At 50.3% G+C, this 24,594-nt stretch overlaps 1 protein-coding gene across 3 annotated transcripts; it reads right to left on the bottom strand.

Annotated features, from left to right (window-relative positions):
• Window positions 1-500: 500 nt before the first annotated feature.
• IFNLR1 (interferon lambda receptor 1) lies at window positions 501-22,620 on the bottom strand. 3 transcript variants are annotated; one of them, XM_084788306.1, is made up of 7 exons: window positions 22,477-22,620; window positions 18,928-19,051; window positions 10,376-10,560; window positions 7,797-7,942; window positions 5,158-5,317; window positions 4,758-4,888; window positions 501-3,589 (listed from the first exon to the last, which is right to left on the bottom strand). In XM_084788306.1, the coding sequence occupies exons 1-7, from the start codon at window positions 22,532-22,534 to the stop codon at window positions 2,780-2,782; spliced, it is 1,614 nt and encodes a 537-aa protein (XP_084644432.1). In that variant the 5' UTR covers window positions 22,535-22,620; the 3' UTR covers window positions 501-2,779. The 3 variants fall into 3 exon arrangements, with proteins under 3 accessions (XP_084644432.1, XP_084644433.1, XP_084644434.1); XM_084788307.1 differs by lacking the exon at window positions 22,477-22,620 and having other exon boundaries at window positions 18,906-19,035; XM_084788308.1 differs by lacking the exons at window positions 10,376-10,560; window positions 18,928-19,051.
• Between the last annotated feature and the right edge of the window lie 1,974 nt (window positions 22,621-24,594).

Raw genomic sequence — 24,594 nt, 5'->3', positions numbered from 1 at the left:
CAGCTCCTGGCTTTGTAGGGGGCCAAATTTGATGGGCCAGGCACTGACATCAGAAGATTCCCAGGGATGTGGAGCCCCCATCTCCAGAATCAGGGACCTGTTTTGTTTTGTACCTCAACTGGGGGGAGGTCCTTCTCCCCAATGGGGTCCCCCATTTTTCTTTCTTTCTTTCTTTCTTTCTTTCTTTCTTTCTTTCTTTCTTTCTTTTTTTTGGTTTTTCGAGGCAGTGTTTTTCTGTGTAGCCTTGCCTGTCTGGACTCACTCTGTAGACCAGGCTGGCCTCGAACTCACAGCGATCCGCCCGCCTCTGCCTCCCAAGTGCTGGGGTTTAAGGCGTGCGCCACCACCGCCCGCCTCAATTCCCCATTCTGTATGGTGTCATCTGGAAGCTGTATTCCCCGACCCTTTCCCCTGAGTCTCCTTTTGGGGACGCAAAACAAGATCCGTGTGTTCCAAACTGCTGAATGCACATTAGTTTCCACCAATTATAGATTTTTTTTTCTAAAAATAGGTCTCTTTATTTAAGGTTTTGGATATTATATTAACAGATATTAAAGTATTATTTAAATAGGATATAAAATACAGTACAAAAATTCTACAAAAATACAAATATGTAAGAAAGGTGTATAGCCTCAGCGTGCTGAAACCGCACACCACTGTGACTCAAGTCCGTCACTTTGACCTTGGTATCCTGGCAGTCCGCAGATGCTGGGCACAGGGCTGTTATGTAAGCAAAGTGGGGAACACACCTCAGGAACTTTTGTTTCGATCCTTGGGTTTCCCACAGGCTTTTTGTCAACGACCTAATGGCTGAAAGGAGCTGGGATTTAGAAAGGAGCTGGGATTTAGAAGGACCTAAAGGCACAGGCTAGATGAGAGTAAACTTTGGGAACCGTTCTTTTAAACAATTAAGGTGGACAAGCAGGAAGTAAGCGCATAAAGCGAGGACGCTGTCATGATCATTTTGAAGGATTTCTGACAGAGCCTCCACTGAGCAGCTCAGCTGGGTCTTGGCTGGGACATTTCCGGGAGCTGGTCCTGAGCTTGCGCTATGGGCATCTTCACGCATGCGCATTCGTTCTTCTGGGCTCAGTGAGACGGTCAAGCATCATTTCAGGGAGACTCCAGAGAGGTAGGTGTGTGTTGTGTGTATATGTGTATGTGTCCCAGAGGTGGCCGCAAAGACCTCCTGTCAGTTTGAACGACTCTAGGAACTCTTGGGGACACACATATTAAGTCACTGGAGCACCCAGGTGACTTAAAAAAAAAAAAGTCTTGCCTTGGTGTACCTTGGGCCCTTTGTTTGAAACAAGACAGATACTGTAAGGAGGACAGTGCTTTAAGAACTTTTTGTTAGCTGTGACACACCTTCTATGCAAAGCCACTGTGTGTACATCAGCTCAGTGAGGTTACTGGCCTAGGACCCCGCCCCCCAAGGGCCTTTGACAGTGAGTTGGAGAACCCCTGCATCAAATGACCTTAAGGCAGCATTTCTCACCCTGTGGGTCCTGACCCCTTTGGGGAGATCAAATGACCCCCTTCCCAGAGGTTGTCTAAGACTATTGGAAAACAGAGACACTTATATTACTATCCATAACCGTAGCAAAATTACAGTTATGAAGTGGCAAATAAATAAGTTTATAGTTCGGGGTCAGCACAGCATGAGTAACTGTATAAAGGGTCAAAGCACTGGGAAGGTTGAGAACCACTGTTTTAAGGGATGCCCTCACATGGGGTCTGGAAGGCTGTGGCTTTATGCAAGTCTTAACACTGCACAGGCCTATGGGTAAAGCTGCTGTGGGCTCTTTTCTGCATCATGGACTGTTTAGATCCTTAGCCACAAAGACTTTGGTTCTATGAGTGACAGCTGTGCTCACCTGTAAGCCAAGGACACACACTGCAGAGCGAGGACAGCCCCCCCCCCTCCGTTTCCAAAAGACACTAGTTTCTCAAACACTAGGACCTCATTATGACCACAACAGTAAAACAAAACAAAACTGTCACAATGCCATTCAAACAGGACACCAGGCCAGGAGTGCATTTCTGCCCTGCCCCCAACAAATCTGGGCCTTGGAGGGTGGACCACGTTTGAAAAAGGAACAAAGTTGGTTGGGTTCTGGTTTCAGGGGGGACCTTGATGAGAAGGTGTAAGGGTGGCAAGGAAGAAATGAGGTGACCTAGGGGGTAGTCAGGTTGGAAGGTAGGGGTCTCCCAGGAGTCTGGACAGATGGAGGATTCTAATGCATGGACAGTACAAATGGCATTGGTGGCCCCCAAAACTCCCTGAATCCTTACCATGCCCACGTGACAGCAGCAGAGGAGGCATACAGATTAAGAGTGGCTTGCTGAGGTTACTACTGGCAAACCGCAGAGCTGGGATTTGGACCCAGGTCTGTTTTGTGCAGCGCTACACATGACTTATGGACTAGGGCGTGTCTGCCCTTGGTGCCCACAACTACCTGGCTTCACCTGTTTTCATTTGGTCCAAAGGGTGATTTTCCACCAGGTCTGTCATCCCAGGGACAATTTGGGCAGACTGGAACTCAACAAGTCTCTGACCACAGCGCCATCCCTCTCACAGGTCACCTACAGCAGGTGGGTCATTGGAAATGCTGCCATCTTACAGCTCACTCCAGTGGCCAAGAGCCTCTGAGTGATCCACAGAGAACGGCCAGGACCTTGGCCGTCTCAGGAAGGGACATGATTTATGAGTCTTGGAGGTGTCTCTGGTCCCTGGGAAGTGCAGGGGAGATGGCATGAGTAGAGCACCAGGGCTAGCTCACCTGGCCATGTAATCTCTCAGCATCCCAGCCCTGACCTCAGTCCTCTGCAGGCTTGAAGTGCCCCAGCAGCTGGTGCTGCTGCCCCTGGGTTCTGATTCCCAGTCATCTTCCTCCTCCTCCTCCTCCTCCTCCTCCTCCTCTTCTTCCTCCCCCTCCTCTTCCTCAGGATTGCTGACCCAGCAGAAAGTCAGTGTCTGAAGAGAAACTGGGGAATCTCCAGGAACCAGAAATTTCTGTGGGGATAAAGAGCCCCCATTTCTCCATCCGGAGAGGTCATCTTTCAGAAGCTCTTCCCTAGTGCCCAAGTCCTCAGAAAATTCCAGGCACGGGAGAGCCTCCTGGTGTTCATCTCCACTAGGCTCCTGCTCTGGCTCTTCCTTGTCCAAACCGCTGGAAGACCCAGCTTCATCTTTAAGCAAGGAGTCCACAGTGCTGGGCCAGCTCCTGCCTGAGGAGTCCCAGGCAGAGGAGCCTTTGCTCCCAACTGAGGGTGTCCAGGGCCCCCCTGAATCCATCCCAGATTCATCTGCCTCCGAGTGCCCCATAACCTGGAACTGCTCCTTCAGGAAGAGGGGCCGTTCCAGGTAGGGCAGGACGCTGACGCTGTCACTGTCTTCGGCATCCTCATCTTCATCCTCGGTGCTGTCCTTTTCTGATCCTGTCTGTCGTGTGGCAGGGTCCCTGATCCGAGGGACTGGTCTGATCCTTATGGTCGGTTCCTTTTGGGGATAGATGGTCAAGTCATCTGGGACCTCAGGCCCGCTGGGCTGAAAGGCTGCCATTGGGTGTCTGTATTCAGAAAAGTCCTGTTGTAGGAAGGAGACGGGGCAGATGATTTGGGCTTCTTGAGGCATGGCTAGTTGAATCTGGGGCCCCCTGACAATAGTCCAGATGGGTTTAAGTGGAAGCTGTTTCTTTGGGAGGCGTTTCCAGGAAACTCCAGGGCCAAGCACAGCGCGAGAAGGGGTACTGATTTGAAGGGGGGGGGCTGTTCTCTAGCAAAACCCTTAAGTGTTCTGAGGAGCCTTTGTATACACGCACCTCAGAGCTTCCCCACTGAGGTGGAGGAGAGTGCTTGGATTATTATGGGAGACACAGATGGTGTGGGAGATGCCATCGACATGAGAGATGCTGCTGACCTCCATAAATACGCAGCCTCAGGGCTGGGTCAATGCACTGACCAGCAGAGGTCACTGCCCAGGCAGTTGGCCAGGCATGTATGTGAGTTCACTAAAGGCCTTTGAAGCTACTCCCTGTTATGAGACAGGGACACAGGGGACTCGATCCTCAAAGGCCCTCACTTCCTGTGGACCTGTGATCCACCTCCTCACTGACCTCTCTAGGCCTCTCCCTTCCCCCAGGTAGCTCCTGGATTCTGACAGAGGACTCAGCACCCCAAGACTGACCTTGGCCAAAATGTAAACTAACTCGCCTTTAATCCCAGCACTCGGGAGGCAGAGGCAGGCAGATCGCTGTGAGTTCGAGGCCAGCCTGGTGTACAAAGTGAGTCTAGGACAGCTAAGGCTACACAGAGAAACCCTGTCCTCGGGGGTGGGGGTGGGGTGGGGTGGGGGTGGGTGGGGGGGTGGGGGGGGAATCAAAATCAAACTAAGCATTTTGAGCCTTAATGCCCCTCATCTGTACCACCTACCAACGCACACACTCTGGCCTTCTCCTCTCCTGGGTCTCAGGGTCAGGTGCTACTCTTTGTTCCTGACAAATCCCTAAAAGTGACGAAGTGCTTCCACAGAAATGGGTGTAAGCACATCTCCCTGGTTGGCAGGTTTGCTGTTGGGTTTGGGGCTGCCAGGGTCGGAACTTAGACACTGAGGCATGACAGGCAATGTTACCGTCTGGCCCACTCTGTCGGAAGCACCGGAACCTTAGCCCCACTTCCTGCTTCTCAACGCCCCTCCCCCCCACTTCTATACACCCCTCCATGCCATCTATGTACCCCCCCCAGATATGCTGTACCAGTGCTTGAGGCATCTTCACCCACTGAAACCAGGGGTTCCCTTCCAGTCTCTTCCAGACCACACCTGCTGTGGCAGCTGCTACCAGCAGAGGCAAGAGTAGGGGCAGTGCCAGGACAGGCCAGCTGGCCCCTAGGGAGGAGAGAACACACAAATTGCATAGGAACAATGGCCTCAGCCCGCCCCCGCCCCCCCTTGCAGTCCCAGGTCGTTCAGGTACCATCCCACTCACCCCTAGGAGAATAAACCTATTCTGGTGGAAGCCAAGGCTCAGAGAGGGTCTATAAACTACCCAAAGACCCACACAGCCACTGTGGTAGAGCTGGGGTTCTCTGTGAACCCGTCTCTCAGTTTATACTTCCACCCATTCGTATCACGCAACTTGGCTGCTTTGCACCCACCTGGGGCCCTTAGGAAGAGGCAGCTGGGCTCAGAGAAGAGGCTGTACTTGGGGGCAGTGGAGGTATAGACGGTGCGGGCGCTGAGGCAGTGGCGCCCGCTGGCACCTTGCTGGAGAGGGATGAGCACTGGCTGGCCGTGTGCAGCGGCAGGAAACAGGGTCTGTTTGGAGAAGCAAAGCATCCATGGTGCACACGAGGGGCTGATGGGCACAGGCAGTGGGGTGGCCAGGTGAGGTAAGGTGGGGACCTGGGAACTTTTCATGTCTCTTCTTACAGACCACTGGGGGTTCAAAAGCGGCCTGCTACTTGGGGGTCACTCCTGTGTAGCTCACCAAGGGGTCCCTGCTTCAAGAAGAGTTTCTACAGGTTCCCAGCCCTCGGGCCCCCCAGTCTGCTGGGGGTGAGGGTCATTCAATCAGAGCAGGCTCAGAAGCTGCCCCAGCTGCCCAGGGCAGTCCCAGGTGGGGGCAGGTGGCTAGTGCGAACAGAGATTTGCCCTGAATACAAAATGCCTATCAGTTCCAAAGTCAGAGGAGAAAAAAGAAAGGCAAACAGCTCAGCGGTTGTATTATTTCCCGGCAATATGCTATGGGATAAAGGGCAGGAGAATCTCCAGTTCCAGACCAAAAATAAAAAAATAAATAAAAAATAAAAAAAATAAAGTCGGGTCTGTAATATCAACACCTAAAGGTGGAGGCAGGAGGATCAGGAGTTCAAGGTCATTCCTGCCTACATAGCAAGTTCAAGGCCAGCCTGGGCCATCTCAACTACCTCCCTTCCCCTCAAATCTAGCCCAACGTTTAATTTAATGAGGAGTATTTTAAGTGACTTGGGGGCCAGTGAGATGACTTTAGTGACGTGGCTTGCTGCCAAGCCTGATTGATCTGAGTTCAGCCCCTAAAAAACAGCAAGTGGAAGGGGAGAACCAGCTTCACAAAGTTGTCCTCTGACTTCCAGACACAAGCTGTGGCACACATGCCTGCCCTGCCCCCACAGACTCTCACACACACACAATAAATATATGCAATTAAAAGTTAAATGACGCACATGTCTCATATTATGTTTCTGTTGGACAGCTCTAGTTAGGATATTAATTTTTTATTGACTTATAAACATTATATATATGTTTTTTTGAGACAGGGTTTCTCTGTAAAGCTCTGGCAGTCCTGGACTCACTCTATGGATCAGGCTGGTCTCGAACTCACAGAGATCCACCTGCCTCTGCCGCCCAAGTGCTGGGATTAAAGGTGTGCACCACCACCGCCCGGCCCATTATACACACATTTAATCCAAGCATGGTGAGATATGCCTGTAATCTCAAGATTCATTCAGGAGCCTGAGGCAGGAGGATTGGGTTTGGGCTAACCTAGACTATATCATGAGACCCAGACTTGAACAAATTGTGTGTGTTGGTGGGAAGGCAGAAGCCACCTTACGTTCACATCCCGGGGGTCAGAGAATGTTAGAAGAAGGCAGAAGAGCCCCTGCTACAGCCGTTCTACCCCACTGCCTACTTGTATAAATGGGAGCCTTGCAAGATGTGCTTTCTTCCATATTGTCTGTGAGTGGCCACTTTTCGAGTTACGGCTGCAGAGCTCAGAGCACGGGGCCGCAAGTGGCAAACATATTGCTGGCTTATTAGTCTGTCATAAATGAATACTCAGGCCTGGTCCTGGTAGGTGCTGGAAACAGGTCTGCAGCTGGAGGCACAAAGAGCGGTTCGTGGTCACCTCTGGCTGCTTTTTCTTGGCTTGGAGCTGCTCATCTGGATTTTCAGAGCTTTCTGAAATCAATCTGGTAATTTGGAGAATCAATTTCCTGCAGCCCAAAATATTTTAGTCAAACTTTTACTGTGTGTGTGTGTGTGTGTGTGTGTGTGTGTGTGTGTGTGTGTGTGTTGGGGGGGGGGCGGGGGAGAAATAGCTGGCATGGGGGGGGGACTTCACTCAGTGGAGTGTTTTCTGTGCTAGCGTGAGGACGTGAGTTCGATCCCAGGCACCCACATGAAAAGATGGCCACGCCTATAATCCCAGAACTAGGCAGTCAGGGCCAGGAGGAACATCACCCTTGGGCTTGCTGGCCACTTAGCCTAGCGTAATCTAGAGCACCTGGTTCACTGAGAGACCCTGTCTCAAAAAATAAGGTAGAGCATCCATCCTAGCATTCGGATCTTTATGAGTTTGAGGACAGCCTGGTCCACATAATGAGTTCCAGGCCAGCCTGGGTTCCATGGTGAGACCCTGTAATAAATACAGATGAAAAGTAAGTGATGATAATACCTTGGGGCTGCCATATGAACCCAGGTACACACGGATATTGACTGGCACACTCAAATGCACACATCCCTGGGCTTGCACGCCTCCCCCACTCACTCGGGGATAAGGCTCGCAATTTTCAAAAGGATTGAAAACTATGGTGCGGCTGAGACCTGTTCCTTGAAGGGCAAAGTGCCTCGTGCTCCATCTTGTGGTAGAACACTCCCATTGCACAGGACGTTGGCCAGGCCTTGGGTGCTGTACACCATCAAGGGCTGACTGGAGTCAGGAAACAATGGAGGGCTTCTTGGAGGACAGTGCAGGAGGCGGTGTCAGAGGTGGGGAGGGGACCTGGCTGGGGACAGCACAGGCACTCTTCCTTACCTTGTTTCCCACGCCCTCCTTCCAGAATTTCACCTCGTACTTCAGTTCCATGGAAGAAGGCATGCAAGGAGGCAGCTGGTAGGTGGCATTGACCCGCAGCATCTTCTCCATCTGGGTGAGCTCAAGGGTGGGAGGGGCCGGCTCCACTGTCAGAGACAGGATTGGACCAGTCAAAAAAAAAAAAAACCCTCCAGGAACCCAGTCTCCATAGTCTTGTCTCTGTCCTGTCCTGCCCATTTTTCAAATATCTGCTGTGCTGCAAGCCCCTTACACCTTTTTCACTGGCCTCTCGCTGACCCTGGATTGCAGCACAATCCCACATGTGTATGCATGTGTATGTGTGGGCGAGCACGCCCAGTCAGTGAACCTCCCGTTGAACTCCACCTTATGTTTTGAGTCAGGGTCTCCCACTGGCCCTGAGGCTCACTGAAGCATTTGACTTCTGAACTCTTTCCCAAGCCTTCACCAAATCATTTTATTTATTTATTTTTGGTTTTTCGAGACAGGGTTTCTCTGTGTTAGCCTTGGCCATCCTGGACTCACTTTGTAGACCAGGCTGGCCTCGAACTCACAGCGATCCGCCTGCCTCTGCCTCCCGAGTGCTGGGATTAAAGGCGTGCGCCACCACGCCCAGCTCAATTCTTTCTTTCTTTCTTTTTTTTTTTTTAAAGATCCTAGACCAGATGCTGCAACCTTTTAATACAGTTCCTCATGTGGCGGTGACACTCAAACATAAAACATTTTTGTTGCTACTTCAGAACTGTACTTTTGCTACCGTTATGAGTCGTAATGCAAAGATCTGATATGCGACCCCCGTGGGGGTCGTGACCCACAGGTTGAGAACAGCTGCCCTAGAAGGCACAAGTTGCCAGGATACACTATTAGTAGTGGGTGGATGTTGGATGGGAGTCTGGACCCTTCTGACTTTACCCAAGTCTAGGTGAGGAAGACTGTGAACACCAGACGGTAACCTCCCAAAACTTAGGTCTGTCTCTTGCTGTCCCAGAGAGAAGACGACATATGGGAGGTGGGTCAGTCAAAGATGTCCAGGGAGAGCAACCCAGCACAATGCACCTAGACACGACACCAGGTGTCCCACAGGGGTGGCTCTTCAAGCCGTGGCAGAAGGCCCATAATTCCTGAGACTTGTTTATCCACAGACGCATTGACACCTGGCCTTTCGAGTATGACATCGAAGAAAGCTGTTGATTTCATTGCTGCTGACAAGACAGAGCCTGGCAAACCTCCTTGGCTTGCGGGTGCTGTGGCCCGTGGTGGAGAAGGAAGCCTGCCTGGGAAGCGGCACTCAAAGTTCTTCTCCGGGTTTTCAGGAGAATTGTCCTATGTCAACCTGAGCGGCATTTGTCTCCCTGGCTGGATTTAAAGCTGTTTTGGACCAATGTCCCCATTTCCCGGGTCTCCTCTATTTTTATTAGTGTTACCGTTCCCCTCCCACACTTTATATGGGGAACAGAGATCGTTTCCTTCAGCCTCGCTGGTTCATAGGTGCGGAGGAATCATGTTGAGAAGTGGATTACACCCCAGCCACCTGGCAGTCTGTTTCAGACACTGCCTGGGAGATCTTGGAATTTGAGTTGATGTTGTAATAAAAAGCAACTTTGGGAGACCTTTACATGGGGCGAATGAATTCTGTACTTGCAAAAGATGTGAATTTGAGGGCCAGGAAGAAAGCCCACGGCAGGTGGAACCGTGCACACGGCCAGTCTGCTGTGTCACTGCTGAGCAGAAAAAGGAATTTCAGCTAGGGTTTATAACCTTAACATGGTGAGGGGCCCAGGGCTTTGAAGAGCAAAGGGCTGTCTGCTGTTGGTAACAGAAGACACAGAGCAGAGGGGATGGTGTTGAGATGCCAAATATGATTAGGACACGATTGCGTCACTTCCGGTTTGAAGGAGTGGGGTAGGCATGAGGAGAAACGCAGCAACGAGGGACCAAGGACCTTAGCCTGGCAAGCAGAATGCGCTAAGAAGTTCATTCTGCCCTGGTCTATGGTGAGGCCCAGTCTGAAGGGCGGTAGAGACTAGGGCAGAGAGGCCATTGAGCTCCCTGGATCTCTGGCCTGGAGAAGCCAGTCTGGCCTACCTGGTAAGTTCCTGGTCAGTAAGAGATGTTATGTAGGAAGAAAGAGATGCCTGAGGAACGACACTAGAGATTACCCTATGACCCCTACATGCACACATGCATACATGTGCGCACACATGCATACATGTGCACATACATGAACACACATTGACACATTAATACACACACACACACACACACACACACACACACACATGATAATTGTAATGGGCCATGTTTTCACTTAGCCTCTCCATTAAAAGGGCCTACCTTTAAAAATATTTATTTGTGTGCACGTGTATGTGTGCATGTGTGTATGTGTGCATGTGTGTGTGTGCGTGCATGTGTATGCAGGAGAGCAAAGGAGGCCAGAAGAAGGTGTCAAATTCCACAGGACTGGAGTTAGAGTTTCTTGTGAGCCGTCTGACATGGGTCCTGGGAACCAAATGCTGGTCCTCTGCAAAAGTCGCATGCGCTTCTTCAGCCTTGGGACCTACCTTCAAAAAGGTACGCCAGGTACTTGGACTCCACCTGTGGGGACCTGCCACATGCAGACACCGCCTGCACTCGCCCTTTGAACTTGTTGTACAGATCCTGTTTCTTCAGGCACATCAGGGGACACACCCGAGCCTTGATGCCCGCACACTGCTCCACTTTTCGCCAACGGCGGGGGTTGGGATAGCTGAGGGAAGAGACCGAAGAAATCAGGCCGCGGACTCACCTCTGGGCTAAAGGACCTACCAAATATTTATCCCACCCTCCCAGCCAGATGCCGCTGGTCCAGCTGCCTGCCCATCTCCTGAGCCAGGCAGCCACTGGCAGACAGATGTGGATGGGCATCCTGCCTCTGCCCCTCACTCCCAGTCTCCTATCTGCAGTTCTTCCTCATAAGGCTGTGGTGGAACCTCGTTTGCTAATGGCAGTGGGTGTTTCTTGTGTGTTGACTTGCTCAGGCGTCTAGAAGCCACTCTCTGCACGCCAGGGGCCACGTCGGGTGCTGATGGATGTCGGAGGGGAACATATAGGGCTTCATAGAACTGCAACATCCTCAGAACACAGAGGTCAAAGAGGTGATCTAACCCCAGGCACTATTCCAGGTACCGAGGAGTCAGCGAAAGGTGGCAGGTGAGATCCCTGCCTCCCCAAGCTCCTCGAAGCTGTTAGGAGGGAACAAGGGGCTGTCGTCACAACCACAAGATGAATCCAGGAGCTTAGCAGTTGCACTGATAAAAATGCTTTCAAAGGGCAGCTCAAAAAAAAAGGCCAGGGAGATGGTACTCTCCAGCGAGGAGGAAGAGGAAACTGGGCTGTGGAGTGGGAGAGCAAGAGAGCAAAGGCCTGAGGCAGCGCGCTGGGTAGTTCTTGTCAACTTAGTACAAGCCAGGACCATCCAGGAAGAGGGAACTTCAGAGGAGAAAATGGCTCCATCAGATTGGCCCGTGGGCAAGTGGGCGGGGCGTTTTCTTGGCCAATGGTTGACGTGAGAGGAAAAAGCCCACTGTGGGCCGTGCCACTTATCAGCAGGTGGTCCTGGGTTGTATAAGAAAGCAGAGCGAGCAAACCATGAAGTGCCAGGTGTAGGTAGCGTTCCTCCATGGGTAAAGGCTTCCGTTCCTGCCCCGACTTCTCTTAATGACCCATCATGATCCTGACATGGAAGCCAAATAAATCCTTTCTTTCTTGAGTTGCTTTTGGTCCTGGTGTTTATTGCAGCAATGGAAAGGGCACTAGGACGGATGGGCAGGAGTTTGGTATATCCAGAGAGATGCAAGAAGGCCAGAGAGCCAAAGCCCGGTAGGTAAGGGCGGGTGAGGCCAGGTGGCCAGGGGGACTGGGAGGTGGCATCAGGTCAGGGGCCTTGCGGGTCTTGGTTAGGAATGTGAATTTATCCCAAGTGTGATGGAAAGCCACTGGACGCTTAAACGGGGACTGCTCTGGTTTGAAGGCAAGTGTTACTCCAAATGAATGCTGGGATTTAAACCCCGAAGTGATGCCTCCTGGGTATTAAGCCATGAGGACAAGAGGCCTGGTAAGGATGGCTATCTAAATATGCCTTCAGAGAGCTGTTTGGACACCCTGATTCTTCCCACGAGAGGACACAGGGTTGGCATCTCTGTTGTGTAAAGACACAGTGAGAAGGCCTGATCTTAGGATTGTCTCTCTTCAGATACTAGATCTGCTAGTGCCTTGACCTTGGGCTCCGTAGCCTCCAGAAATGTGAGAAACAAATGGTTACTATTTCTAACTCACCCAGACTAAGGTGCTTCGTTAGAGCATCAAGAACAGGCTGAGGCACACTGAGGGGGATTTAACTTATAATTGTAAAAAGTCACCCCTGGAGCTGGCAAGATGGTCTCACAGGTAAAGGTGCTTGCCACACAACCCTGGCCACGTATGTCTGATCCCTAGAACTCATGTCAAGATGCAAGTAGAGGCTGGGTATGGTGGCGCACGCCTTTAATCCCAGCACACACATAGGCTGATGATCTCTGTGAGTTCGAGGCCAACCTGGTCTACACAAAGAGGTCCAGCCAGCCAGGGCTAGTGAGGCCCTGTCTCTAAGATAGATAGATAGATAGATAGACAGACAGTAAATTTATGGACAGATAGCTTATAGATAGATAGATAGATAGATAGATAGATAGATAGATAGATAGATAGAAAATAACCAAACAAACAAAAACCAGCAGGCAGCAGAGGGATGGTGGCACTCCCCTTTAATCCCAGCCCTTGGGAGGAAGAGGCAGGTTATCTCTGAGTTCGAGACTAACCGGGTCTACAGAACAAGTTTCAGGACAACCAGGGCTACATAGAGAAACCCTGTCTTGAAAATCAAACAAACAAAATGAAAGGAAAAGAAAAGAAAAAACCCAACACATACTCGCGCGCGCGTGCGCGCGCACACACACACACACACACACACACACACACACGGGAAGGAGAACTGACCCTACAAAGTTATCTTCCGACCTTCACACACTAATTCATTAAAATGCTTTTTCAAAGATGACTGTGGAAGCAGAGTAGGAGGCTGCAGCAGTGAGAGAACAGGCGGCACAGAGAGCAAGAGCAGGGGGATCCAGGGGACATTTCGGAGGTGAAACCTGTTGAATGTGCTCAGAGCCTGGATGTGGAGTGTGCGGGGCAGGAAGTCAAGCATGTTCCTGGGCTTGATGGATGAGCCCTAGGGGATCAAGGAGGCTAAGGTAAGGGTGATGCAGAGGTCAGCATCACCAACTGGGGACCAAGTGTTCAAAACCCGAACCTACAGGGAACACTGCTCAAACTACCGCAGAGGGTGGTTCTGGTTAGGTCCTCGGGCAGAAAGGACACCCGCTGGTACTGACAAGTAGAGGGAAGGCCTGTCCCTCTTACATAGTGGCTGGACACTTGGCTGAATTGTGTTCTAGCATTTTGTGTGTGTGTGTGCATGTGTGTGCATGTGTGTGTGTTCTAGTGTTTTGTCAAAAATAAACAATAAGAGAGCTGAACTTGAATATTTACCTGAAGAAATCCTAAGCACATTGTTCAAAGTATGGTCCAATTTTAGCTTCCTATAAAATGTGAGAGGTTGTTAATGTAAAAAGGAACCAAGGCCGGGCGTGGTGGTGCACACCTTTAATCCCAGCACTTGGGAGGCAGAGGCAGGCAGATAGCTGTAAATTCGAGGCCAGCCTGGTGTACAAAGTGAGTCCAGGACAGCCAGGGCTACACAGAGAAACCCTGTCTGGAACCCGTCTCCCCCCCCTCCCCCAAAAAAGGAACCAGAACTTGATGATTTGGAAAAGCCCAAAGTCTCAGCTTATCCATACAGCAAAATGACTGAATGAATGAATGAGCGAATAAATAAATAAATAAATAAATAAATAAATAAATAAAGAGTTGCGTGTGGCAGTGAATGTCTGTAATCCCAGCACTTGGGAAGTAGAGGAAAGAGGATTGAGAGTTCATGGTTATCCTCAGCAACTCAGTGAGTTCAAAGCTAGCCCGGGCTACATGCAACCCTGTCTAAAAACAAGTGTTCTTGAGAGAACTTCAACATTACGGCTGAAAGATTCTTCGATAAAGAAATCATGGATTTTGAGACAGGAGAAATGGCTTAGTGGTTAAGAGGATCTCTCTCTCTCTCTCTCTCTCTCTCTCTCTCTCTCTCTCTCTCAGTTTTTTTTCACTTTACACATTGTTTCTCTGTGTAGCCCTGGCTGTCCTGGAACTCTCATTATAGACAAATACCAAACTTAGAGATTTGCCTGCCTCTGCCTCCCAAGTGCTGGGATTACAGGCATGCTCCACCAAGTGCTAGAGCATGTGTTAACTCTTGCAGAGGACCCGAGTTCAGGTCCCAGAACCCACATGGCAGCTCACAACCACATGTAACTCCAGTTCCAGAGGATCCCTCTTCTGGCATCTAACGGCCCCAGATGCTAGAACGCTTACATACATACAGGCAAGACACGTACACACATGGAAATAAATAACTATTTTAAAAAGAGAATTACAGGTGGATGCAACACATGAATGCAGTCAGCTCCCTCAGCAGAAAACACAACTGCAGGTGGAATTAATCCGGTAGACTTTGACTGAAGGGCACAGAGACTAAAGAAAATGAAGTAAGTTGGTCAGAGGGAACAAAAGAGTTATTTGTGTATTAACTTGCACTTTTATTTAGGACAAGGGAAGATGGACCATGGAGGCGACTGAGAGATCAACAGTGGGTGAAGGCAAGACTGTCTCCCCAAACTTCGGGACCCAGTCATCTCAGAGACAGGGCTGCCCTAGGGAAGGGATAAGGGAAGAGCCAGCCAGCCTGCTGGGGTCAAAATTCAGGGCAGCCTGCCCAGTGGGCCCAAGGCCAGAGCACTGAGATAAAACACATTGTTTCCGGGGCCTTAAATGGAGCCAGGTGTTGATGGAGTGCACCTCTGGTCCCAGCACTTGGGAGTCAGAGACAGGAAGGTCATGAGCCCCAAGCCAGCGTGATCTACATTGTGAATTCTAAGCCAGTTTAGACTACATAGAGAGATCCTGTCTTTAAAAAAAAAAAAAAAAAAAAAAAAAAAAAATATATATATATATATATATATATATAATCAGCAAAACTGGGCAGTGTGGCAGACGCTTGTTATTCCCAGTATTTGAGAGGTAGAACCTCTCAGTTTGAGGCCACCCCGAGCTACGGACTGAAACCTCGTCTCAAAAATCAAATAAGCAGGGGCTGGGTTTGATTTTTGGCTTAGAGGGGTTAGCGGTTATGAGTACTTGGTGCTCTTGCCGAGCACCCACTTCAGACAGCCCACGGTCACTTGTAAGTCTATTTCCTGGGTATCCAAACCCTCTTCTGGCCTCCATAGAGAGGGGGGGGGGGAGGATCTTTTTTGGGAGGTGGGTGGGTTTTTGTTTGTTTGCTGGCTTTTGGTTTTTAAAGATAGGGTCTCTCTGTGTAACCCTGGCTTTCCTGGGACTCACTGTGTAGACCAGCCTGGCCCCAAACTTAGAAATCCACCTGCCTCTGCCTCCTGAGTGCTGGGATTAAAGGCATGTGCCATCATCCCCAGCAATAAATATTTTTTTCAAAAAATCAATTAAACAAACAAACAAACAAACAAACAAAAAACCTTACTGGAGGCTGCCTCACCAGGTTTGACTGCCACCTGCTGCTCTCCTCAGAACGGATGCATTTATCTCGCACCTGCCCTACCATTTCAGTTCAGATGCACATGACTTCATCTGGTGCCTGAGGTCCACCGACGGAGGGTAATCCTGCCTCAGCATGAGTCATATTCTAAGTTACGCCCACACCTTAGATAATATTTAGGTGCAACTTTGGACTTACAGTGCGTGCTGGAGTGAGGAAAGACCTTTGGGGCTGTTGAGACACAGCGGGTGTACTTTGTCTGTGAGGAGAACATGGCAAGTGTATGCAACAGCCATAGCAAACTGATACACACCCCAAACTGGGAAGAACCCCGAAACCCACTAAGGGGAAAACAGAGAAACAAGACAGGAGAAATGGTGCAGTGGTTAAGAGCCTCTCTCTCTCTCTCTCTTTCTCTGTCTCTCTCTGTCTCTCTCTCCTTTCTCCCCCCAACTCTCTCTCCCAACTGAAATACTACTCAGTGATAAAGAAGAAACGAACAGACAAATGCAACGATATGAGCACATCCCAGAAAGGTGCTAAGCAAAACCAGTCCTGCACAAAAGGAGCACACTACACAAACTCGCTTTCTCTCTTGGCAACAAGGACCATATACAGTAGTCAGCCTGGTCTGGAATTCACTATGTAGTTTATGCTGATTGCATACTCAGGACAATCCTCCTGCCTCAGTCTCCTTAGTTCTGGGATTACAGGCATGGTGCACCACATGGTCACAAGTCCACTGATACGAACTTTGGGAACACGCAGCAAGGCTGATCCCTAGTGCCAGAGGCAGATGGGCAGCTGTCCAGACATGGGGCTTGGGGACCGAATGGCCTGAGAGAAGCTCTGTGACTAACGGGGGTGCTTCATACATTCGTTGTCCGGGAGGTTGCCCGGATACTTCCCCTGGCAGCATTTTGTTCTATCGCTATGCACACTTTAACTCAAAAGTGCTGTCTTAAACAGAAAATATGAGCTCAGCCAGGGAACAATAAAAATAGCACTTCCACTTGCAACCTTGTTAGATAGATCTTAAGAAAAACTAGCTCAGCTGGCAAAGTGCTCGCTGCACGTGCCTGGTGACTCAAACCCAGTCCCCCAAAACCCATGTGGAAGGAGAGAACTGACTCCATAAAACTGTCCTCTGACCTCCATACTGGAGTGAGGAAAGACCTTGTTGAGACACAAGAGGATGCATTTCGTCTATGAGGAGAACATGAGTTTGGGGGAATCCCCTGGCCCACACACATGCCATGTACACCCCTAACTCATAAATAAACATTTAAGATGGGAAATAATCCAGAGCATGAAGGCACATGGAATTAAAAGCAATCAATAGCGAACTCTATATTGTTTGGAGAACAGCATAAGTGAACAAAAGATACACACATTAAACAACTAAATGGAATGTTCTAGAAAAAGACAACCACCTAAGGGAGCAAAAGCCCACCAAACACAGAAAGGATGGGAGTTCCTGAAGAAGAAAATCAAAGCAAGGGAACAGAACGAACGACCAAGGGGAATTTTCTGTATTAAAAACAAGACTCGGAAAGAGATCTTGCTAGAGACTTTGAACACCTAAAGACGTCAGCTCAGAACGGACGAAAGGCGTCACGGCAGTCCTGTAAAATCAGCAGATCCTAGAGCAGCGGTTCTCAACCTGTGGGTCGCGACCATGGGAGATGGGGGGTAGGCACTGAACGACTTTTTCACAGGGGTCGCCTGAGACCATCGGAAAACACGGAGATTTGCATTCTGATTCATCACAGGAACAAAATTACAGTCATGAAGTAACAGCGAAGGCAACTCTATGGTTGGCCGGGTCACCGCAGCACGAGGCACTGTATTTAGAGGGCTGCGGCGTGAGGAAGGTTGGGGGACAACGTACAGGAGGCTCTCCGACAGACTTTGGGATAAAGGAAACGAGTAATGCGTTGTTATAGGTTCCTCTAAAACTATCCTCTCCCATCACCAGGACAACTAAGATTGTCGTCTAAAAGAAAGAAATACAGTCCACAGGAGAAACTAAGCAAAAATCCCAAAGAACAACTGAGTTCGGGTGGAAAGAGGTGGTTGAATGAAAGCATCAGTCCTTCTATCTGAACAGTTACACACATCGAGTCTGCGATGGACACCACTGTCCCCTGCAAAGCTGAAGCCAGAGAGCTTGGAGAGCCCAGCGCAGCCACGGAACAGAGTCTGGTCTTTAAAGCCCTTCCTCCGGGAGCCGGGGGTGGGGGAGGTGGGGGGATGGGGGGGTGGGGGGGATGGCTCACGCCTTGAGTCCCAGCCCTCCGGAGGCAGAGGCAGGCGGATCGATGTGATTTCAGACCAGCCTGGTCTACGGAGAGAGAGAGTTCCAGGACAGCCAAGGCTATACAGAGAAACCCTGTCTCGAAAAAGCAAACCAACCAATCAACCAATCAACCAAAAAACCAAAGCCAAGAGTTAAAAAAAACCCTTCCTCTGGGTTGGGTGTGTAGCTCAATGGTCACGTGCTTGCCTAACATGCATGAGGGTGACTGGATTTGATTACCAACAAGGAAGGAGGGAAGGAAGGAAGGAAGGAAGGAAGGAAGGAAGGAAGGAGGGAAGATAGAAGGATTTAAGTTGGGCGTGGTTGAAAGATGGCTCATTAGTTTCCCTTTTCAGACTCCTCCAAATTAGCAGAGACAGCCTGGGCTTCCAAGATCATACCCTGCAGCCCTGTCCAGCTCAATGACCGGGTTCCATAGGAAGCAGAACCAGATCTTTGACCACTTGAATCTCACTCATTAGCTAGAACGACCTTTTTGGCGGTTTGAGTGAAAAAAAAAATGTCCCTCATCAGTCCAGACATTTGAACATGTGGTACCCTGCTGGTGACGCTGTTTGGGGGAGGCGGTGCCACCTTGCTGGTGGAAGGACATGCCTGGGGGAGGGGCTTTGAAAGCTTCTAGCCTCTCTGCACTTTGTGTCGAAGATGCCCACTTCCCATTCCGGCCCCTTGCTGCTGGGTTTCCTCCACCACCATGGACTCCCTTCCTCTGCAGGTATAAGCTGAAACATAAACTCTTTCTTCCATAAGTTGCCTTGGTTGTGGTGTTTTATCACAGCAACAGAAAAGTGACCACTACAGACTCCAAATAATTCTGTCCCCCCGGTGTCTTGGCCCTCACAGCTTCACTCAAGCCTTACTCCAACGTTACACAAAGTCTCATACGCCATTCTCCACCGAGTCGCTCTCCTACCACCTCTGAGCCCTATATCAAAAGCCCGTCCCCAACAAGGACCTGACACATGCCATCTCCCAGTAACCAGGAGAACTTCTGAGCGCTGACCACATAGAGTGCAGCTAGCCCGGGGAAGCCCCCCTCCCCCCCCCCCCCCGTCTCCATCTCCCCACCCACCAGCGTGGAGGCTCCCCTATACCCTTGGTAAGTCACGGAATAGGTCACGTCTGGGGGGCTACCAAGCCCTGGGAGCCACGTCAGGTATACAGAGAAGTTCTGGGAGAGCAGGGTCACATTTCTGGGTGGGGCTAGACAGGGCCTTCCTGCGGGAGAGAAAGAGGTCATGAAACCTGGGAGCTCGTTCTTGGCTGTGCTTGGCACAGGTATAAACAGCTGAAGAAAGAGAAAGAAGCCTGTTAGGGGGTTCGGTTCCTTGGCACCGGACCCGGCAGCTGCCGGCTGCTGTATTGCAGCCCCTTCCCTTGGCCAGCCCTCAGTGTCCCGTCTGTGCCACGAGAGCAGAGTCTACCTCCTCTGACACCTGAGGGTGGGTTCCACTTGATTGCCATGAGGCAGGAGCCAATGAATGACCTCATACCCCTCCGGGACCCCAGAAGATTCTTGGAGCAGGCATTCTGTTTTTGTTGTTCTGTTTTTAAACTTTTAATTTATTATTAGTGTGTGTGTATGGGCATGTGTGTTTGTGCCTGCATGACATGTCTGTGTGGGTGTGGATGTGTGCGTGCCATTGGCACACGTGTAGGGGGTCGCCCTGTGAGCCCAAAGCCCGTCACTCATGCGAGAGCCACAGAAAGATTTGCCAGGGAAAACGGATTTCTTCTGCGAGGGGCATCTGGTTCCTAGGTCCTAGGCGCTCTGGCAGGTACGTGAAGTATCCTACGTGTCCGGGTCTCATCCTGAAATGCCCCCCAAGGGCTTATATTTGTAATGTTTGGTCCCCAGCTCTTAGTGTCATTTTGAAAGCTGCGGTGCCTGTACGAGGTGGGAGCTGGCTGGTGGAATAGGTAACCAGGGCGTCGGCCTGTGAGCGTTATATCCAGCCCTATTCCAGTCCCTTTCTCTCTGTTTTGCGTCCAGCCCAAGAGAGCAGCCCTCACCACACTCTCTGGCTGCCGTACAGTAAAGTCACTCTGCCATGCCTTTCCTCACCACGATGGCCCTAGGCCTCCTAGAACCCTGAGCTCCAGCATATTCTTTCTCCTCTAAGTGACTTCCTTCAGGTGTTTTGTCCCAATGGAAAGGGAATTAAATCACATGAAATCCACATTAAAAGCACCATGACCGGCTGGCTCCCTTTGCAGCACCTTCAGGGACAAGGTCCGGGTGTGGCCACATCCCTTCCTACGGGGAGGGTAGCATCGTCTCTCTGTGACATGTTCCCTGGCTACCTTTTATTGGCCTCTCCCTACCTCCTCCTTCACAGATAACCAGCTATACCACTGATTACCTCAGCGGATTGCTTCCTGCCCAGGCTTCCTGCCCTTCCTCTGCCTTCGGAATAAAGTTCATACTCCTCATCCGGGTGTCTGAGGACTTGTCTGGGTGGCCCCGGCTCACAGGCTCACACAGCTGAGGATACCCTCTGGCTCGAATGTCTTTGAACCTTGGTGTCTTGGGTTGCCTGGAGTTCACCATCTAACCTTTGAAAGGTTTTATTCAAATGCCACTTCCTCCAGCGGCCTGCCTCGCCATCTCTAAGAGGAGATGCTGATGATGACAACAGAGTAACAACAGCCCCTGTGTATTGGGTTGTAACTTCCGGGTAGCTGAGCCGAGCACTTTTGAGTATTCTAGGAGCTTCCCGGGACAGATGGGGAAACCAAGGCCTTCTCAGATACTCAAGTCTAGATCAAGGCGACTCTCAGGTCTGAGCTCTGGGCTAACTTCCTCTTCCAGTTTCTCCTGGGGCTCAGTCTTATTCTGTCTAGTGATCACTTAAAAAAAAAAACAGTCTTGTTTTGTTTTGTTTTTTGAGACAAGGTTTCTTCTTGTAACCCTGGCAGTCCTGGAACTTGTTCTGTAGACCAGGTTGGCCTTGAACTCAGAGATCCATCTGCCTCTGCCTCCAGAGTGCTGTCACCACCACCCGGCTTGACTGCTTTATACATGTATGGTTTGTGTGTGTGTGTGTGTGTGTGTGTGTGTGTGTGTGTGTGTGTGTGTGTGTGTGTTCACACGCACAAGCTTCTATGTGGAGGTAAAGGACAACTTGCAGGAGTTGATTCTTTCCTTCCACCATGCAGACTCCAGTCAAGAACCATTACTCTGAGCCACCTTGCCAGCCCCCCTTTGACTACGATAGAGACCATGGCTCACTGGGATTGTGTGATGGTTCTCTTGACTCAGCACCTTGGGTCCTAGAATGAGAAGCATGAGCAACCACGCCCATTGGCCACGCTTCCCATGTTCCTCAGCGTGTCAGGGAACAGAAGGGAACGGCTCCTTCTCCTGCGTCCCCTCCTCCCCCAGGAGCTCACAGTCACATGGGGAATTCAGTCACATGACTCAGTGATGGAGACCGACCCATACATTTTTAGGCACCATGCAGGATAAACCAACCTCTACGCGACGTCTCTCAGCTCAACCCCATGCCTGGGGGTGTCTATTTCTATCCTGTCCTGCGCCCTGAAGCTGATTCACTGAGAAGCTCCCACTGTCCTTAAACCTAACTCTCAGTCTGCCGGGCAGGAACCCAGCAGGAGGCCAGTCGGTGCCTAAGCCCCTTACTTTTAAGCCACCCGTGAGCAGGACAGGCCCAAAGTTCGAGCTTAGTCACAAGGGAAAAGTCACAGTTTAGATTGGTGTGGGGCTGTACAAAATGTCACTCAGTCCCCAGGACAGATCACTCCTCGGGGCAGGTGTCACTCACACCCTTAGAGTGTGTGTGTGTGTGTGTGTGTGTGTGTGTGTGTGTGTGTGTGTGTGTGAACTAAGCCAGTTTGTGTTGAGGCTAGAACAGGACCCTCATTAACTCAAAACACTGCTCAGCCTTGCTCTTTTGCCCTGTGTGTCCCACTGTGGGGGTACTTCTAAGGCAACCTCTTCAGTGCTCAGCTCCCCTCGCCTGGAAATGCTGGAAATGCTGACTATCAGGCTCATGGGACAACTGGGCTGAAAACCTTAATGACAGCACAATGACCAATACGAAGAAGCAACCGAAGATAATATGGGCTTTCGGGAGCCCTTTCTACTGCCAGGCTAAGTTCACGAGGTACGCTCATGGCTACCTAGAGGGGTTCTCCTTCCAGGGCAGTTGATCCGTGGAAAGTTGGGGTTCTGTGCTGGGGTCCTGGCCTCGGGTATTTTGTGTCCCACTGTCTTTTGTTTGTTTTATTTTGTTTTTAACCAGGTGAGAGAGGAAGAGAGAAAACGTCCGGTTAAAGAGTCTCAGAGCAGGGACCAGATCACCCAGAGCTGAGTCCCCAGGAGAGGGAGGCCAGCTCCCGGTATGTCCCTCGCTTATAAGGGTCAATCAGGTTTGCAGTGTGGGATTCGACAAATACAGTAAACACTTCCCGATGTCCCCGCCTCTGTCTCCAGGCCTATCTGGAGCTGCCTGGAGTAAGGTAACCCAGATCCTTTCGTCCGCCCCAGCTCAGGATTGTTTCTTTCTGGGACCAAGGAAACCCGCCGAGGGTGCACTTGGTCCCTGAGGCCCAGCACCACGTCCCCTCTCAGGACCTCGGGTAGGTGGCCCGCCCTCGTCGTCCCCGCGGCCCGTGCTTACCTGGGGCGCTCTGCAGCAGGCACAGGAATAGGGGCGCCCACCGGCCAGCCTGCCACATCTCGATCCCGGGGGAGTCCCGGGCGCCCGTTGCCCCGGCGCCGGCCGCCAGGCCCACCGGCGACAGGTGACGAGGGCGTCGGCCCAGGGAGGCGGAGCCTCGGGCGGTGCCACCCAAGGGAATTCACCTAGGGCCGCCCCGCGTCGCCCGCCGTGGGTGGGGGCGGGGCATCAGTAACATTTTCTGTAAATCGGGCAAGAAATCCAACTCTGGGGTTCCGACGAGAACTAAATAATCAGCACCCAGGGCAGAGTTCGAGATCACCGGCAAATCTCCTGTTTTGCAGGAGGAGGAGGAAGGCACCCAGAGCGTCCCGCGAGTCTCCTAGCCGAGTTTCTGAAGGAATTCCGGTTACTGCCCGCCTACTTTAATCTTGAGGCTCGGAGGAGACTGTCCTTCTAAGAAAGGACGTCCCTTAAGACTTTGTTTTCTTCATTCCATCACTCAAAATGTTTTAACCAGGCAAGCGGGAGAGGCTGGTTTTGTAAAGAGAGAATGGCTGAAAACCGCGGAACCACGGAAGGGAGAGCCGGTTCTTTCAAAGTTACTCTTCCTGTTTGCACAGTGGGGGCAAGGGTAGGACACCATCATGGGGTCCTTTTGTGTGTGTGAGGATTAAGGGTGCGGACCTTCATTTTCTGCCTTTTTTCTCGGGGAGTGGGAGTGGGGAATTGGGAGGTAGATATCACCAAGATACATTGATACGTATATGGAATTGTTGGAGAATAAGTACAGGACAGAAAAAAAAAAAAGACAAAAGCCAGGCATTAGCTCAGGATTCTCTTGGTTTTCTGGGAGGTCAATAAACAGCTTAGTTTCTGTCTGGGGACCAAAATTTAACATGAGTGGATCTATTTTGACTTCTTTTGGTTTTATTTTTTGTTTTGAGTCTGCTCTGTCCAATGAGGGGATATTATTATTATTATTATTATTATTATTATTATTATTATTATTATTATTATTATTATTATTATTATTATTCAGCTGAGACCAAAGTAGGTTTTTTTTAAAGATCAAAGAAAGCCTACAAAGCAGAAAAACATATCCTAAAAATATGAGCCCTTTAAGGTGGACACCTGTAATCCCAGCACTGGGATTAGATAGAGGCAGAGGAGCCAGGAGTTCAAGGTCAACCCAGACAATGTAAGCAATCCATCCTTATGGTCCATTTTCAGTATGAGGTGCTTAGGGTTCATCAGAGACAAGCAGGGGCACTAAGCTCCTGTCTCCTCAGCTGATGCCTGCTTGCCTAGACATCCTCAATGCATGCTAGGGTTGAAAGACTAGGGGTAGCCTGCCCGCCTGACCAAGCCCACATATTAGAAAAGGAGGAGTTTGTATCCTGAACCATTAGGATGAGGAATTTGGGGAGGGGGCAGTTCTAGACATCAGGAACATTGTAGCTATCTGAAGAATTCAGTCAGTAAGAACAAACAAGGGCAGAGAAATGTGATTGGGGCATAAAGACTAGTTTGGTGTTAAATTTTGTGCGCCAAACAGTTGTCTTTTCTCAAGGCTGATGTCTACTTTGCAAGTTCATAAAACAAACTGATGTGCTGCTGTGTCTCCAGGACTCTTATTATGAAGCGAAGATCATTGCTTCTCTCGGCTTTACATTAAGTTGATCTAGCCTGATCTACTTAAGACTTTGTTTCCACCAAACCAAAACAAACAAAACCTAGATCAAGCTGTGTCTTTGAAGACACCCCAGGGAGGACCTTAGCTACCACCATAGTAAGTAGTAACTGTTTAATATGAGCATGATAGTGGTGAAGTAATTGAAAAAGACAAGAAACACAGTTAATTTTTTTCTTGTAATCCTACAAAACTTGGGCTCTGGCTCCTGGCTGTATTCAACATCATCCTTATGTGTTCCCTTCCGACTCAGAAAAAACAAGTTTGGCTTTTTGTTTGTTTTGTTATTCAAGACAGGGTTTCTCTGTGTAAACTTAGCTGTCCTGGACTCACTTTGTAGACCAGGCTGGCCTTGAACTCACAGCGATCCGCCTGCCTCTGCCTCCCAAGTGCTGGGATCAAAGGCGTGTGCCACCATGCCCGGC

The sequence above is a fragment of the Acomys minous genome (genome assembly GCF_964271855.1).
Source record: "Acomys minous genome assembly, chromosome: 6".
Lineage (NCBI taxonomy): Eukaryota > Metazoa > Chordata > Mammalia > Rodentia > Muridae > Acomys > Acomys minous.
This window is presented reverse-complemented; position numbering and strand designations above follow the sequence as displayed.

What these genes read in the sequence shown, in the direction of transcription:
- IFNLR1 (XM_084788306.1), bottom strand. Translation starts at nt 22,534, where the DNA reads ATGTGGCAGGCTGGCCGGTGGGCGCCCCTATTCCTGTGCCTGCTGCAG. An exon ending in CCTGCTGCAGAGCGCCCCAG is followed by an intron (nt 19,052 to 22,476) that starts GTAAGCACGGGC and finishes TCTCTCCCGCAG; the next exon opens with GAAGGCCCTGTCTAGCCCCA. An exon ending in CCTCTTCCTAAGGGCCCCAG is followed by an intron (nt 4,889 to 5,157) that starts GTGGGTGCAAAG and finishes TCTCCTCCCTAG; the next exon opens with GGGCCAGCTGGCCTGTCCTG.